Here is a 17,326-nt window from a genome sequence, read left to right as displayed (position 1 = left end):
CACCCCACCCAGCCCCACCCACCAATCACTTATCCATGGTTGGTTCACGGAGGCAACAGGTCCAGCAGGGAAACGCAGACATCCGCTTGTATCCGGGATCTTGTTCTTTCAGTCATAATCCAAACCTCATGACTATAGGTGAGCGTTGGAACATCGATGGACCAGTAAATCAAGAGCTTTGCCCTTCGACTCAACTCTTTCTTCACCATGACCGATCGAAGCAACACCCTTTTCACTGAGGATGAGGCCCCGATCTCCCGCTCCATCCGACCATCACTCATGACTCCCAGATACTTTCCCAGAGCTCCTCCACTTGAGGCAGAGACTCATTTCCAGCAAACAACTGCAAATTTTCCCGTTTCAAAGCAGCTCATGCAAACACTATTTTATAATCATTTTACATCACTGTCAGTTTTGAATTACATAGTTATTTTAGCAGAAATTCCTGCCAGAAGTCCTACAGCTAACTGCTGCTTGCAAAAAAACTGCAGGAATGTATTTTATGTAGGAACTATGTTAAATGAAACTGACGCTGATTCTGCACAGCTCTTTTAAGGTCCCGTCACAGCATTTCAATGAGGTTTAAGCCTGGACGTTCAGGATAATATTCACCTCTATAAAGGCAGGAAGGACAGTTTTCCAGTTTTCTAGATTCTGCATTTAGATGAGTTTTTGTTGCTAGACTAAAGTGTGATTATGATGTGATGTGAATGACATCTGTGTTTCTGTTGCAGAGGGATGATTTTGACCTGGTGGCCTAAGTCTGGATGAAAGGATCGAAAACTGCTGTGTGAAGAGTACAACTCAGGAGTCATTTGCTTGAAACTGCCTTCAGATTGGAGAAAAAGACACTTTCACATTCTTCTAAACTAAAAATGCTGTTTATCTACCTTTACATGGCATCACGTTGTGAGAAGTATTGGCTAAGCTTTATTAAACTAAAGACAGAAAAGAAGGAGTTTGTTTTTAGTAAAGGAAATCTGGTTTGGCAACATAAGTCTAAGTTTCATGCTGCATGTCAGTATATATTTAACTTCTAGCTGCACAGTGTGGAGTCCTGGATGCTTTTTATTAACAATGACTCCACATCATCACATTTTTTTTTATAAAGAGCAGCTGAGATGTAGGAAAAAATATGATGGTCTCTTTTGATAAAGAAAGAAAACCCCTGAAAGGTCACAGAAATAACTTGGATCGACAAAAATCATAAAAAGAAAAAGTGATTTCTTTCGAATTTTGGTTCAACAGATTTATTTCAACTTAATATTTTGTTGCCCAAACTTCTGAAACAATCCCTGCAGTCAGGTGATTTGTGTCCCTCTCTCTGAGACGTCTTCAGCTGTCCACAGGTATTTTGGTCCACTCCTCCTGAACAAACTGCTCCATCTGTCTCAGGTTTGAAGGTTTCAGCTCCTTCCACAGATGTTCAACAGGATTAAGATCAGGGCTCAGAAGGACACTTCAGAACAGTCCAATGTTTGGTTCTGATCCATTCTTGGTGTTTTTAGGTTTGTGTTTTGGGTCATTCTCCTGTTGGAGGACCCATGATCTGTGACTGAGACCAAACTTTCTGACTCTGAGCAGAACATTTAGCTCCTGAATGTTTGATAGTCTTGAGATTTCATTGGACCCTGAACAGATTCAGGACCCCCTGTGTCAGATGCAGCAAAGCAGCCCCAGAACAGAACCGAGCCTCCTCCATGTTTCTCTGTAGGTACAGGTTCTTTTCTTTGTTTCATGTTTGACTCTGTGAACACAGAGCTGACGGGACTTGCTGTTGACATTCTCCCAGAAGCTTTATGACTTCTCAAAATGCCTTTTTTATGATTTGCTGTCCTCCTCAGTTATCTTCCATTCAGTCCACTTTGTCTCAGACTGATGGTGTGATTTGACACTGATGACCTTTGACCTTCAAGTTGCTCTGAGCTCTTTAGTTACCATTTATATTATTTGTCTCTTTAATTTCTCATCAGTTTTCCTCTTGTGGACACGTCCAGGGAGGTTGTCTCCAGTCCTGTGGACCTTAACCTTCTGAATAATCTGAGCAGCTGTAGTCTCAGGAACATCCAGCTGCTTGGAGACGGTCTTATAGTCTTTACCTTTAACATGATGTCCATCATTGTCTTTCTAAGCTCCTGAGACAACTCTGTCCTCAGCTTTCTGTGCTCCATGTTCAGTGTGGTACACACCATGATACCAAACAGCCCTGTGACTACTTTCACTCTTTAAACAGGCAGACTGACTGATTACAGGACTGAAGACACCTGAACACACCTGAGTTAAACATGTCCCTGAGACAAATTAGTTTCAATCTCTTACAGGAGTACCATCTTTTTTGTCAACACTAGATTCATTAATTAGTTTTTTTTAATAATTCTGTTGAACCATAATTTAAAAGCAAAGACTGATTTTTATTAGATGTTTTTAGTATTTTTCCCCTTATTGCTTTTTTTCAGTTTCAAGTTGTTTCAGAGACGATTGTGGGATTTTCTTTCAATAACAAAAGGGTACAAATGTATTTGCCTCTGTAAGTAGAGTAATTGTTCCTGTTTTTCTGTGTTATATTCTGTTTGATTTAGTTCTACAGAACTGTGTGGATGTCACTAATATGGTTAAAAGGACCATCCTTCTCATACTATGTATTACTGTAAATTATACAAAGAAGAATCTGAACATTTGGTAAAAGTTTAATCTTGTCAGTAAGACTTTTCTACAACTGTAAACAATAAAGACTATATTCATCACAGTATTAAGACTTTGGCTCCTTTATGCTGAAACTCTGAGAAGCCTTTGACCCAGTATGTAAACATAAGTTTTCCTCAACAAAAAAGCTCACTCACATTTGTGTCCCTACAATTAAAGCCCCACCTGCAGCTCAGCTTAAACAGAATAAACATGTGAACCCAAAGCTAAAACAGAACAGAAAAAGAAGCCTTCAAGTGTAACAGAATCGGGTGAAATGCTCATAGAAGAGAGATGTTTTCTTCAGATCAAAGACCTCATCTTTGCACCCATCAAAACCACCAAAACCGCAGATAGAAGATGACTGTGATGAAGAACACGGCCACAGCGGCCACCTTAGCGTAGGTGGAGCGGATGTTGAGAAGTTTGGCGTCGGTCTTGTATTTTCTGGACAAGCTGGACAGATTGTTGGCCTTATCGTTCAGAGCTGAGGAAGAAAGTGCAAACATGAAGATCTAGTTATGTCACAGACTGAAAACAGGAGTTAATGTCCCCACAAGCAGAGCAAAGACTGAAGAGAATCTTTCAGCAGCGATAATGTTTTTGCTTGAGTCTCTCTGTGTGTTTGTAGCGTTAGCAAAATATTTCACGAGCAACTTATTGGATTTTTATAAAACTCACAGAAAGTAATCACTGGATGGACATCTACAACTAATTAACTTTTGAAGTCAACCAAATGCAAGATGGCCACCACACAGTTGACCAAAGCTAACACCAAATAGGTGGATTTTACAAATATAGAGCTAACGTTGATATGATAGTACCTGAAAGTCATCCTTAACACACACTCTGTGCACCTCTCATGAGATCTCACAATATCGCACATAACATCATTTGATTGGCTACAACTCCGTCCCTTCTCATCACAAGGTGATCTTAGATTATCTTAAACTCTGCCACGAAAAGCGGCGGGCCGTATGCGTTCCTTCAAGCAATGCTAGGCCTTACCAGAAAGGGCTTCTCCTCTTTGAAGAACTTCTGTGATATTTGCCACCATAATCGTCTGGATGTCCAGCAGCTCTGAGTTGACGCTGATCAAGTTCCTCTGAGTCCTGCTGTCACTATAATGCTTCTGGGTTTTCTGAAGGAGTGTGTCTGGAAGAACATAGCAGTCATTTTTATATACATTTTAATTTATTTGACTTTTTTAGGAGCACAAATGTTTTTAATCAGACCGGAAAAAGAAGGGCAGCCTTACCAAACTCCATGAAGGGGTACGGCCTTGTTACTGTGGGCACTCTTCTTCCATACTGGTCATAGAACTTACTGTGCAGATCTTCTAGGTATGCAAAAGCAAACCTTTTAGGAAAAGAGGGCTCACAGAGGCACACGTAACATACACCCTCAGCTATTAACAAACTGAAAAGACGAACAAAAAATAAGGAATTCTGTTTTAAGTTGGATTTTTTCTTCAGGGACATGCGTTAGTTGAGCAACTCTTCTCTCATCTTACTGGAACTTCATGTCTCCTGCCTCTAGCGTGCAGCGGTCTGGACTTTGAGGATTCAGTTTGCGGAACAGCTTCTTGGCCTGATTCTGGTACCGCTGGAGGTCTTTTCCTGACTGACAGAAAGAAGTAAAAGCAGAATCTTAGTTCAGTGTCCATAAATTAACTGTACTTTGGTGCAAATGGTCCGGAGCCCGTATGATGTTTTTGTATTGAAGTAGCAGGACATAACCAAGTTCACTTCCTCTTATACTGAAGTACAAAGTCAAGGTAGTTATACCTTAAATTTTACAACTTTAAAGTCCCAATCCACTACTTGTTTTACTTTTGAAAATAAATTTGTGTTTAATTGCAGGTATAGCAGCGATTGGGTTGGAAATTTTGGGAATTATGTGACTAAGAGGTGAAGTTTCTGGTTTTTTGGTGCTAATCGACAGGTGGCTCATGTAAAGCTTCTGGCTTCCAAAACCTGTTTTTCTGGAGGTGTGTTGAGTACATTTCCCATTAGTCAGTCTGGTGTTTTGAGGCTCCCTGGTCTCAGCTTTGAAAGTGTATCAGTCGGGCTGAGGAGACCCTCAAAGTATTCAATCTACGGCCACAGCTAAGGTCAACAGCACCCCATCCGAGCTGTAAACAGTGTTGGCGAAGCAGAGTTTCCCCCACCTAAGGCTCCTGAAAGTGTGCCAGGATCGCTTTGAGACTGACTAAAGGTCCTGTTTGGTAGTAGGGCTACACAATATTAGAAACACTTCTGATGTGTGATATCATTGTTTAACATTGCGACAATGGACCATGTTAGGAAAAAGCCCGATCACCAGGTTCACACCAGCGTGCCTCTCTGCTCCAGTATGCCTAGTCTGGGTGAGGTATCACGGTCTCCTGGTCTTGTAGTCATTGTAAGTGCTGTCAAATGGCAGGAACAAAAAAATGTTGAGATTGGAGCTGTCTGAAGATGGCAGCAATCCACATTAGTACTGGCCCTGCTTGCACTAGCCTGGTTCATCAGTTCTGTCAGAAAATGAACCATTTCTCCAGTCCATTCAAAGATCTACAACAGGTAGCTACTTATTTGTTTATAACCCTTCAACAGTGATTTTGAGAGATCTGAAGAATATAGAATATAGAACTGATGAAACAGATTTCCATATCTGTTTTTTATAGTTTTACATTTAGTGAAACATGATTCTTTGCTATTGCTGCCATTTTTTAATTTTAATAATAATAATAAATTTAATAATAAATAATTCCAATTGACAGTTTATTACAGAAGTGCCAACACACATGGAGTTAAAACTAAAGAAATATGAAAGTGCTGCAATTTAGAGCTCCCCAAAAATGATCTTTTAGGGTGAAAATACTTTGCCTGGAGCCCCGCCTCACCTTGGGCTTACCTGGTACTACCATTCTTGAGGAAAAGATGCTGTTTTCACCACTATGGCTGGGTTTAAAGTTTTCCTATTCATTGTAAAAGTTTCTACAGATAAGCAAATTAGGTGTCACATGAAAGGCTTAAACCACAAAAGACTTGATTCGAGTTTGCCATTCTATGTTGAACTTTCTGTTTAACTCCAATTGCTGTTTTAAATTGCACTTTTTAAAGTTTTTATTAAGTTAGTTGTTAATAAATTAGTACTGCGTGTCTGTTTCTCTAAACTTATGAGTTCAAATCACCGAGAAACAAACAGGAAGTCACAGTTCATAAGTTCATGTCAGCTTGTGAGTGGGTTGGTTTGGTTTGGTTTCATACATACTTGCTCATCTTCATCCCTTACTGTGGACGCAACCAGCAGCAGCCCGTCAGAAACTCGGCCGATCATAGTTAGGAGGATCATCCTGAAGCAGGACAGCAGCCAGCAGCTGACGGCTCTACCGGAAACCCCGCGGTGTTTATTCAGATGATGCGGTAGGAAGGGGCTGGGCGGAAGTGTGCGGTGCGCCGCTGAATTAGGTCCGACTGACTGAACTACAGAAACACACAAACTTCTTGCTCAAATCTGGACTAGGGCCGGGTGTCGAAAAACACTTGACCATGGAGCCTTCCATATGCCGTTTGGCAAACTCTAGTCAAGATTTAAACCGAGTTCTCTTCAACAGAGGCGTTCTCTTTGCCACTCAGACTGGTGAAGAACCTGGTGTACAGATTTAATTATTTAGTACATATATACATACAGTTAGAAAATAATCCAAAGAGAACCACACTTCACACCAGTTGGAATGGTAATGCACACCTTCAGTTTTTTTTGCCAACTGACAATAAACCCTACAAGAAGAAGAGGAACCCAGTCAACAGTTGTTACAGTCTCTCCATCTCACCTCCCTCCCTCAGAGAGCTCCCAGGGATCTTGGTGGTCTCTCTCACTGTTCTCCTTCTTCACTGTCACTCAGTTTGTGAGGACGGCCTGCTCTTGGTAGATTTACACATGTTCCATATTCCTTCCATTTCTTGATGGACTTAACTGAACTCCTGGGGATGTTTAGGGCCTTGGAAATCCTTTTGTATCCATCCCCTGACTTGTACTTTTCAAAGATCTTTTCTCTTAGTTGAATTAGGACAGTCACTTTAAAGGGGGTGAATATGCAACCCTTCCATGGGCTTTCGGGTCAACTAGACCTGAAGTTACAAGGGCTTCAGCAGTCACCTATTTTGCACCATATATTTTTAATTAATTTGTATTACTCTATAGAAATTTGTTTTCACTTTGAAATTGAAGAAGGTTTATTTCTTTTATTTCTTTTTTGTCCAAAATGCTAATTTATATTGACCATACTTGATTTATGACAGTATTAAAAGCATAAAACATCTCATATTTTTTATAGGCACTATAACTGGGTGGGGTCTTCATAATTAATTGACTATAAAACCTTTTTATTTTCATGCAGTCATCAGAGGAATGGTTCTACTTACCAAATTAAAACTACTTTATGTTTCTGACTCTCAGTTTGTGACTCCTTAGTGATATCAGTAAGCAAATACTGCAACCCGGAAAGGAGAAGTGGGTAAAAGAAAATAGATGAATGGATGGATGGAGTAAGCAAATATAAGCAAAAATATAACAAAAAAATGTCTAGAAACATGTTTTCTGCAACTTTTTTGCCAAAAATGTCACTCTGAATTCTACACCTACCAGCCATAATATTATGACCACTTGAATACTAGTAAGTAGGTCTTAACCAAATAAAGCCATCAATAAGATCTGTAGTGATATCTGGTATTAAGACATCAGTACAGATTCTGATAAGTCTTGGAAGATGTGAGATGACTCCCCCATAGATCTGACTTGTTCATCCAGTACATCCCACAGATGCTGACTAAGATCTAAATCAGAATTAGCTTTACTGCCAACCTTAGAGACCGAAGCAACTTCACAATGTTGCTTTGGTTTGAGATTTGCATTTATTCAACATGTCCTATGGTCCCTCTACAGCATTTAAATCTATTTAAGGACCAAACTTTAACTGGACCATTACACCATCTGGATTTTTTTTTTTTTGAGTCGTTCTGTTGTAGATTAGCTGCTGTGTTTAGGATCATTGTTCTGTTGCATCATGACCCAGTTTGGTCCAAACTTCCTTCCAAGCAAACCATACTTGTTCAGTCTTTTTCTGTTTGTTCTGTCATGAACTTCAACCTTTAACCTGCCTCATGAAGCCTGTACAGTCTGAGATTAAGCTGTTTTGTTGTTGTTGTTGTTTTCTTTTGTCATTCCTCTAAGAATTGCACTTTCTGACCTTGGGGTATATTTTCTGAGATACCTTCTCCTGGGAAGACTAGCAGCTGTCTTAAATGTTTTCGACTTGTGAGGAATCTTCCTTTCTGTAGAATGATGGACTAAAAAGTTCTGAAATTACCTTTTACCCTCATCAGATTGATGGGCAGCAACAGTTGCTTTTCTAATGTCATTGCTGATGTCTTTCCTTCTTAGTGTTTTGTTAACGCACACTTGTAGCTCCAGAGCAGCAAACTGACAAAACTCCTGCTTTTCAATGAATCAATATATGCATGTGATTAGTAGCTCTGAGCTAAAAAAAAAAAGGAAAGAAAAGTGTCATTTTCCCCCATACTGCTTCTGCATTTTGATTTTAATAAATAATGACAGCAATGGTAGGATGCATTATCACCTTGAAAAATGAAGTCCTCATCACCAAGCATCCTTTCAACTGACAGAATAAGAAAAGTGTCCAAACTTTTACTGTAGACTTGGGCATTTATTGAAGATGTAAGGACTCCTGTCTGCCCCGTGTCTTTACCTGACCCGACACTTTCATCCAGTCCCCCACAGTCCATGCCTGCTTTCCTTCTTCTTTTCTGTTTGGGAGGTAATGATGGTTTTATTTGACTTCTCTGGATGTAAATCACATTTCTTTTAGGTGATTTCTAACAGTTTGGTCACAGACATTGACCCCACTTGTTTCTTATTTGTTTTCTTTGTATTTTCTGTTTTCAAGACCTTAAGTTTTCTATCTTGACACTCTGATGTCTTCCTTAGTCGATCAGTCTGCTTCACTTTTCCAACCTTCTCATTTTGTTTGAACTTGGTCAAGATTTTAGACCCAGCTGACTGGAAACAACCAACATCTTTTGTAACAATCTGTGATGATTTACCTTTTTGAAGAAGTTTCATGATCCTCTCCTTTGTTTCAGCTGACATCTCTGGAGTTGGAGCCATGATTCATGTCAATCTGCTTTGAGCAGCAGCTCTCCAAGCTGTGAGAGCTCTTTTTTTAAACTTAAGACTAACTAGCAAATTTAATCTAACGAAAGTGTTTGTTTTAGAACTGCAGATTACAGTGAGTCCATATTTTATTTCCTTTACTTGATCTAAAACCAATGGGCAAACATCCTCTTAGAGTGGTGATTCCAAAATTTTGCCTGGAGTTGTAATTCATACTTAAATAATAATACACATATATATGCGTGCGTATAATTACTAGACAAGAAACAAAACAAGAAAAACAAACCCCAATGTAATATGTAATATCTATGTATTGTTAAGTTTTTTGTTTCATCTTTATTACACAGGTTATCTCATAGATATGAGGTTTCATTCTCAAGAGAGACACGTTTCAAGTGAACGTACAAGAATATAGTTACAGTCAGTTCAGTAAATACTGCAATAGAATAAAATTATCACGTAAAACAGAGCAGAATACTAAAAAGGTAAAAGGTTTCTTTTTCATTGATTTTAGGTTAATAACAGGATAATTATTTAGGATAATTTTTTTAACGTAGCAGAGAAAAATAAAAAGCCCTTAGTGTTACTTTTGCTCGTTTAAAGCGATTGACGTTGTATTTTTGTCAACTTTTTATGTTTTACAAGTTAGCACCAGAGCTAGCAGGAGCAGCTAAAAACAAACGGGCAACAAACTCTTGTCCAATCACAACAGTTGGGGGCGGGGCTTTGCGTTGGGCGGAAGTGTACGGTGCGCCGATGAATTAGGTCCGACTGAACTGTTGTACGTTATAAATATATACGATTTGTTTTCTGAAATAAACAAAACCTTAGATTTTATATTTTGGAAACAATTTTAGCCTCTGGATCAGTTCTTGGCTTCCTGGCGATTTCTTTGACAGAGTATGAAGCCGTGAGCTCGTGCAGTCGGAGCAGACATCAGACAGACGTCACGGCGCTGCTGGTCGAGCGGAGACGTTCAGAGACTGTCTGAGCGGGACCTCCGTCTGGACTGAGAGCAGAGGAAGGATCCCCGAACCATGGATTCTCCTGAAAGGTAATGCTGCCTTAATTGTTCCGCTCTTCTTCTTTTTTAAAACTTTTTGTGTTATTGCGCTTGTGTGATATTGTCTCGGTATTGGGGTGGAATGGCGACTGTTTTAGCATCTTTTCATATTGTTGCTGTACAAGCCTGGATCGTTTGAGCCCCCCCCTCAAGCTCCCTAGAAATGCTGGCAAATGAGCAGATGGTTGACATGTTGCAGTGTTAAAGAGTAATGTAACAGCCTGCTCTCAGCTGCATGGAAATACGCAGTGAAGCTGCTCTGTTTTGCAGGATGCAGCAGCAGCTTTTATTATGCACCAGTCAAATCCGTTAGCAGGGAGGATAGTGACGGATCGGAAGCAGCTGATTCTTTCTGCAGCTGGACTCAGCTGGACCGTCAGTGGGTTTCGGGTGTGTATGGACCCCTCTGGACTCACGGATGAGACGGATCACACCGTGGTGTTGGCCATAAAATGCTGCAGCTCCGTCCGCTCCGCATGCAGAGGGGATGGCTTGCTGCAGAATAATCCTCCGAGCTCCACAGAAACCCTCCATTCAGTGGTAAAATGAGCCGCTGGCTTGCCACAGTGGCATCTTCGCATCATGAAAGGCCTTATTGTTGCGGGGCAGCAGGCAGGCACCACCATGCGCTCTTTCAGATGGGTGTTTTCCCAGCTTGGTAATTACACACATCCCAGCTCATGCATCCAGTTTGTCCTCTGTTCAGGAATAAACTGAGAAGCCTACAGGTTTTAATGCCGGGGTGGGGCCTTCATGACTAATTGATTATTAAAACAAATATTTTTTTTCCATGTATCAATCTGGGGAATGTTTCTACTTGTCTTGTTACCAGCCATAATATTATGACTACTTGACTAATATTATTTGTCTTCTTTTTGCTTTCCAAACATTCCTAATTGATACGGTGATATCAGTGTTGCAGAGGATTCCCAAAACATTGCAGGCACAAACTGCAAGTGAAATATACAAACTTGGAAGATTACCACTCTGTTGTGAACATTGTAATGTCTAAACACGTAGGTTTAACACAACTGCTATTGTCATTGCAGTGTTTTATTGTAATATCACAATCACATGTTTAATTGCATCTGACAGCCCTAGTATCTGGTACCCAGCAATCAGAAGCAGATTCTTTTAGTCCTGGAAGCTGTGAGATGACTCCTCCATTGATGTTTATCCAACAAATCCCACAGATGATCTATTTGGCTGAGGTTTTTGGAGGTCAAGTCAACTCTTTTAACACTTTGTTGTCTTTCTCAAACATTCAGGAACCCTACTTTTGCAGTGTGACAGCCAGCCTTACACAGGGTTTCCCCCCAGAAAAGAGGCTTAGAGGCTATTTCCACAACTGCAGTTTTTCAAAAAGGCACTTTTGAAATACTTTTTTAAACAAAAAATACAATTAAAATAAATAAATAATAATAAATAATCGATTGCACCTAATTTGAATCCTAATTTAAGTCACATTTACAAATAAATTAAATCATCACTTGGCCATTTACTGTATTTGCTTCCAACGCATGAACATCAAGGGCAGAATTTTCACTGTTTTTCAATACATCCAATCCTCTGTAAGAAGCCACTGTAACAGGATAATCAATGTTCTTCAGTTTACTCGCCAGTGGAGATAATTGCGTTTGCTGATCTGTGTATGTAACCTTACTTTGTCTCCAGGTGAGTCTGCAATGCTTTAGGCTGAGGAGGAGAACAGCTGAGGAGAAGGAGATGGGCTGCACCTCTGCAAAGCAGGTGTCTTCTGTGCCCAACAGTGAGGAGGACCAGAACAAAGCCCACAGCAACGGGGACCTCACCCCTGGTCAGTACTCTGTAGTTAAGATTTATTCTGGAACTTTGTGGGGGGGTTTTATGAGTCTGCTTAAAACAAAGACTCTTGGGTTTAATTTGAGGGTGTTCAAGTCAAGGAAGAGTTTAGAAAGTTTACTGACCAGAGCTATTTTTCTTAATAAACCAATCTTTTTTGAGATGTCAGTAGTGGATGATTGCAGTGATAAAGAAAAGAAGAAAAACCCTCGACAGGAAGTTTCTGAAGGTGTAAAAGTGGAACATTTTGTCAAACACCTGACCTCAGTTTGATCAACATGTTTGACTTGCTGATGAGTGAAAACAGAACATAAAACTGAGAACAGTGTTGGTAAAGACCTGAGAAGCATCACAAAGGATTATTTTGTGACGTCTGTTTGTTCCAGACATCATATAGTCATTTTCTATAAAGAATGTTTTACTGAGTCTTCAGGTTTCACATTTTATTGATTTGTTTGTTTATTTCTGTGGCTCAGTGGTGAGAGCAGTCATTCTCCCATAAGAGAGTTGGAGGTTTAATTCCTGGCAGCTGTCACATGTCAAAGTGTCCTTGGGCAAGACACGGAACCTCTCATTGCCTCTGATGTGTACCCCGTCTGTTCTCTAAAGAATGATTTATTCAGGTTTGCTTTGTAAAGGTGTAGTAGAGTGCTGTATGAATGTGTGTGTGGATGGGGAAATGAGGACAGACTGTGATCTAAAGCACTTTGAGTGGCTGGCTAGAAAAGTGCTATATAAGTGCAGTCCATTTATCGTTATCTTTTCTTGTTCCTGAAAAAGAAGATTTGACATATTTGCATATTTTTATTCCAGGGTCTCTGGATTTCGCACAGTGTTTAGAAGCCGTCCATTCAGATTCAGCTTCACGTTGAGTTGATGGCATTAAATCCTTTCTGCAGATTCATCCGCTCAAACATTTCCATTGCTAATCTCCAGCTCTGCCACATCCCACATTTCAGGAGTGGGGCAGATTTGATGCGTTGTACATGGAAAATGTGTCTTCTGCTGTACACAAACTGGTATTTATCATGGGAAAAAATATGGACACCACACCCGTTCTTCGTGTGATGCCTTGTATACACATTCTTGAAGCAGTCCAACTCTGAAAGATACATTGGGGGTGGGGGTAAAGACAAAAAATAAAGCTTGCTATTTGATATGAGAGAAAACCTTTTTCCCATTTGTAGTTTTTTAGTATATGCTAGATTAAATGTGGGTGCTTAGAGACCTGCAGCCATTCGAGTTTCTCCAGACTGATCCATTGACACTAGATGATGGTTGACTCATGTGAGGAATTAGATCTGTGTGGCTCTGATGCTGTCTTTGTGAACTCAAGGTGTTTTTTTTTTATTCGTTCTTTGCTTACAAAGTTCTGCTACTTGTTTCCATTCAGTTCTTGTGATTACAGAACTGAGACACTGCATCATACTGATTATTTTTGTCACTGATCAATGCCTCGGTGTCAGTTTTTATAAAATTGCTTTTCTTTACTGTTGCCTTTCTTGTGCCTTCTCAGTCTGGGCTCAGACAGTGTTTTTATTTTCGAATGATTCACTGGAGGAGTGTTGAGATCATTTATCAAGTGAAAATCACGCTCGCGTATTCATCTTCACATTGAGAAAGAGAGCCATATGCATGGACATTTTTAGAAATCTGGCAAGAAAAATGCGCATTCACATTAATGATTCAGTGTGTACACACACTATTAGTCATGATGCTTCAGAATTTTATGAATCTAGTGTCTGGTGTCCATAAAGGGAAGGGAAATCTTTTAAAATCTTTGTCATAATGATGTTACCATCGTGAGATGACTTTTCCTTTTGACATCTTCATCAGAAGATGATCCATGTCCATTCAGGGGTTGATACCAGTCTGTAGCAAGGGCTCTCGTCAGAAGCAGCAGCAGGGCTGTTGGACTTTTGTTTAGATTGATTCAGATCAACTTTATTGTCATTACACACTGAGCCGGTTGATTCTGAACTGTAAACCTTTGAAACGCCTCCCAGAGAGTAAGAGGACAGTTTAGGAGCTGCATGAACAGCGTCTGTGATGTTGCTGCCTGCTTTTTGCAAACATTGCCTTTTCCAGATGTCCTCGGTGGCAGGAATTGGAGTGCCAGTGACACATTAGGCAGTTGTTATGATCTTCTGCAATGCTTTCTGGGCTGCCACAGAACAGTTCCCGTATCTGACTGTGAAACAGCCCGTCAGAATGCGCTGGATGACACAGCAGTAGAAGTCCGTCAGGATGGCTGTGGAGAGGTGGGACTTTTTTGTCAGTGTTCTTGAGAAGAATATACCCTGGTGAACCTTCTTGACAAAACTGGAGATGTTGGTTGTCAAGGACAGGTCCTCTAATATGATGAGGAACTTAAAGCTGGTAACATGCTCAGCTGCCATCCCATTAATGGAGCTATGCACTTCATCTGCCTTATTCCTGAAGTCCATTATGAGTTCTTTGGACTTGATTGTGCTATGGAGCAGGTGATTGTCAGCGTACCTCCCAGCCAGGTGCTTCATCTCCTCTCTGTTTGACAAAGCCAATCACTGTGGTGCTATCTGCAAACTTGACAATGACGTTAGAACCATGACGAGGTCTGCAGCCATAGGTGGAAAGAGGAGAAGAAGGGGCTCAGGACACAACCTTGTGGCATGCCAGGTGTTCAGAATGATGGTTGTTGAGGGCCTGTTGGTCAGAAAGTCCAGTAGCCAACTGCAGAGAGTAGTCTTGACAATGACACCTTCCAGTTCAGTAGTTGATTTGAAGAAGATAACAGTGTTATTAGTGGTGAGAATCTTTAGGCAACTCACGATTTGATTACGATTCAGAGGGCTGTGATTCAGTGATTATCAATGCATCTTGATGCTTTTATAATCACACTTCAAACAAAATCCTGAGCTTAGAACCTCTCGGACCTAAGGGGACAAAATATTTACTCTACACTGCAGGATAAAGCAGTTTTCATTCCTGCAAGATTATGGGAAATAAATACACAAAGGGAGCACAGTGCCATAAGATTCTGTGGCAGTAGATGTCTAAGCATCACATGTCAGCACTATCTGACCCACTTTCTTCAGTGTTTCTAAGACTTTTTGGTCCCGGTAGAGTGTGGGACTGTCCATATCTTCGACATAAAATGATCATGCTCTATTGTGGCTCCAAAGGGTACAACATAAAGTGGTATTTTACTGGGCTGTGTCTGTTGGAAAGTAGTTGGTGACTCAAAATTACAATAAAATAATAATAATAATAATAATAATAATAATAATAATAATAATAATAATAATAATAATAATAATAATAATAATAATAAGGCAAATCTTTAGTTTCTGTCTCACTGAGTGTTAGTGACCAGTGAGCCGTGCTGGTGTGTTTTGCATGTCCAGTTTTTGAAAATAATGAACTATTTTTGTATTCACAGCTTGGAAAACTGGATTATAACCTGTATACAGTCATTTGTTTCCCACATAATACCAGGCTGGAAACATTTCAAGACACTCTGGAGATTCCCTCGCTAAATAAACACCAACAGTTGAAGCTCAGTGAGATATTACCTTTAGCATTGGCAGGAACAATCAGGAGTTTTTATTCTTTCTCCAGGTCAAACAAAATGTACGCAACTTGCATATAACGTGGCTCTTGTGAATCATTTTTCCCCTCTAACGTTGTAGAGGCTGAAGTACCAGAAAAAGCCACTCTCTGCCGTGTACACGCCATAAACAGCCCAGGCGCTGCACTTCCTCACCTCAGAGTTCCACCTTGTGCAGAATGGTACAGGAAATTATTAACATTAATTAGAATCAATTGTTGACATTTTTAAAATGATTCAGAATAGTTCATGTTTGCATCGCGACATGTTAAAAAATAGATTATAATCCCTACCCCTAGCAGCATTGTTGCACGAATGTGAGCGCTACGTGGTGACAGTCGGACGCTTTGGCCTGGAGCTTTTAGGCAAAGGCACAATGGAGGTGGTTTGGAAGCATGTTGGCACAGTTAGGCCCATGGATTCATGCACTCCAACACCTGTCTTATCAACTGAAGCCTCGACAGAAACAGAGATGGTTCAGGACACTTTCAGTTCTTTTCATCCATAGCCGCCCAGTTTATGCTCAGCTTTCTTTGCTCTCTCTCCGCACAGTCCTGCCAGCCTGTCCGTTCCCCTTTAACCTCCCAACAATAGCTCATCTCCGAGCAGATGAGGCTTGTTTCTCGCTGAGCTCCAGCAGAGGCGGTCGGAGTGAAAATCCCTGGAGATGTGCGATGTCACAAACACAAGCCAGCCCATCTGGTGCTGGTAATCATGTCACTGTCCGAGTCAATAAAATCACTTTTTTCCTCTTTGTCCTCTGCTGAATGAATGGATGTTGCTGACCTGTATCTGTCTTGGTTTAAACATCAAACTGCTGCCATGTGACTGGTTGTTTTAATAACTGATTGAAAAAGTGTGTGGATCTTTCTAATTACCTGCTTCCTTCGACAGCTTTCAAAGATCTCTTTAAAAAAATAGTTGCAGAGGCTTCTACAGATATATAATAATTCTTCACTCAACATAAATACAATCATGGGGAAAAAAGCATGTTCCCTTTCAGTTCAAGGGTTTTATGTATCAGGATAAAAGAAAAAATGATTTGATGTTCAACTGGTTCTAAAATATTCAAATCTAACTTGAAGTGTACAAAAACACACAACAGATTCCACCGTGTCGTCATTTAATAAACAAAATTTATAATTATAGCTGAAGTGCAGTGCTTCACCGCGCACTTTAGTTCTTCCTATTCATTCCTATTCAGGCCCCAATAATTATAGCCAAACATATCAACTTTGGTCTCATGTGTTCAGAGTACATTGTTGTTCAATTAAACCGAAGTCTTGCTGACATTTTATTTATTTATTTATTTATTTATTTATTTATTTATTTATTTATTTATTTATTTATTTATTAGAGGGAAGACCTTTTCTCCTGTGAATTGTTCCAAACAAGTCATACTTCTTCAGGCTTTTTTAAATTGCCCTGTGATTAACTTTAACCTTTCCCTGCTAACTGAAGCCTTGTAGAGCCTGAGCTGGAGCTCTTGGGTTTGTTTTTGTTTTTTGTTTTCATTTTGTCTGAGCATTGCACAGTCTGACCTTTGGATGAATTTACTGTGGTGTTCACTCCTGGGAAGATTGGCAGCTGCCTTAAATGTTTTCGACTTGTGAGGAATCATCCTCTCTGAGGAATGATGGACCAGGAATAGTTTGGAAATGACCTTTAACCTTTCCCAGATTAATGGACTCCCAGGCTGATGTCTTTCCTCCTTCATGTTGTGTGAACACACACCTGTAAGCTCAGAGCAGCAAACTGATTCAACTCCTGCTTTTATAGAAGTGATCCCACTGAGGATGATCATCCATCCATCCATCCATCCGTCCGTCCATCCATCCATCCATCCATCCATCCATCCATCCATCCATCCATCCACCCATCCATCCATCCATCCATCCGTCCGTCCATCCATCCATCCATCCATCCATCCATCCATCCATCCATCCATCCATCATCCTTCCATCCATCCATCCACCCATCCATCCATCCAT

General features: G+C 40.3%; 3 protein-coding genes across 3 annotated transcripts in view; 2 read left to right on the top strand and 1 right to left on the bottom strand.

Moving 5' to 3' along the window:
* imp3 (IMP U3 small nucleolar ribonucleoprotein 3) overlaps nt 1–777 on the top strand; it is a 4,539-nt gene extending 3,762 nt beyond the window's left edge. Inside the window, exon 7 of the mRNA XM_017437364.3 lies at nt 735–777. Within this exon, the coding sequence (XP_017292853.1) occupies nt 735–761 (27 nt within the window). The 3' untranslated portion in view covers nt 762–777. The remainder of the gene's footprint in view (nt 1–734) is intronic.
* Nucleotides 778–2,463: 1,686 nt separating this feature from the next.
* sec22ba (SEC22 homolog B, vesicle trafficking protein a) lies at nt 2,464–6,097 on the bottom strand. Its single transcript, XM_017437360.3, has 5 exons — nt 5,941–6,097; nt 4,196–4,305; nt 3,941–4,101; nt 3,691–3,837; nt 2,464–3,169 (listed from the first exon to the last, which is right to left on the bottom strand). Exons 1-5 carry the CDS (start codon nt 6,019–6,021, stop codon nt 3,015–3,017), a joined length of 654 nt encoding a protein of 217 aa, XP_017292849.1. The 5' UTR covers nt 6,022–6,097; the 3' UTR covers nt 2,464–3,014.
* A 3,520-nt stretch (nt 6,098–9,617) lies between these two features.
* Nucleotides 9,618–17,326, top strand: part of zgc:55943 (uncharacterized protein LOC406337 homolog) — a 17,418-nt gene continuing 9,709 nt past the window's right edge. The window contains exons 1-2 of the mRNA XM_017437359.3: nt 9,618–9,916; nt 11,600–11,741. Coding sequence (XP_017292848.1) covers nt 11,651–11,741 — 91 coding nt within the window. The 5' untranslated portion in view covers nt 9,618–9,916; nt 11,600–11,650. The remainder of the gene's footprint in view (nt 9,917–11,599; nt 11,742–17,326) is intronic.

This window comes from Kryptolebias marmoratus, linkage group LG20 (genome assembly GCF_001649575.2).
Source record: "Kryptolebias marmoratus isolate JLee-2015 linkage group LG20, ASM164957v2, whole genome shotgun sequence".
Taxonomy (NCBI): domain Eukaryota; kingdom Metazoa; phylum Chordata; class Actinopteri; order Cyprinodontiformes; family Rivulidae; genus Kryptolebias; species Kryptolebias marmoratus.
Note: the sequence above shows the minus strand (reverse complement) of the source record. Positions and strands in the feature narration are given on the sequence as shown.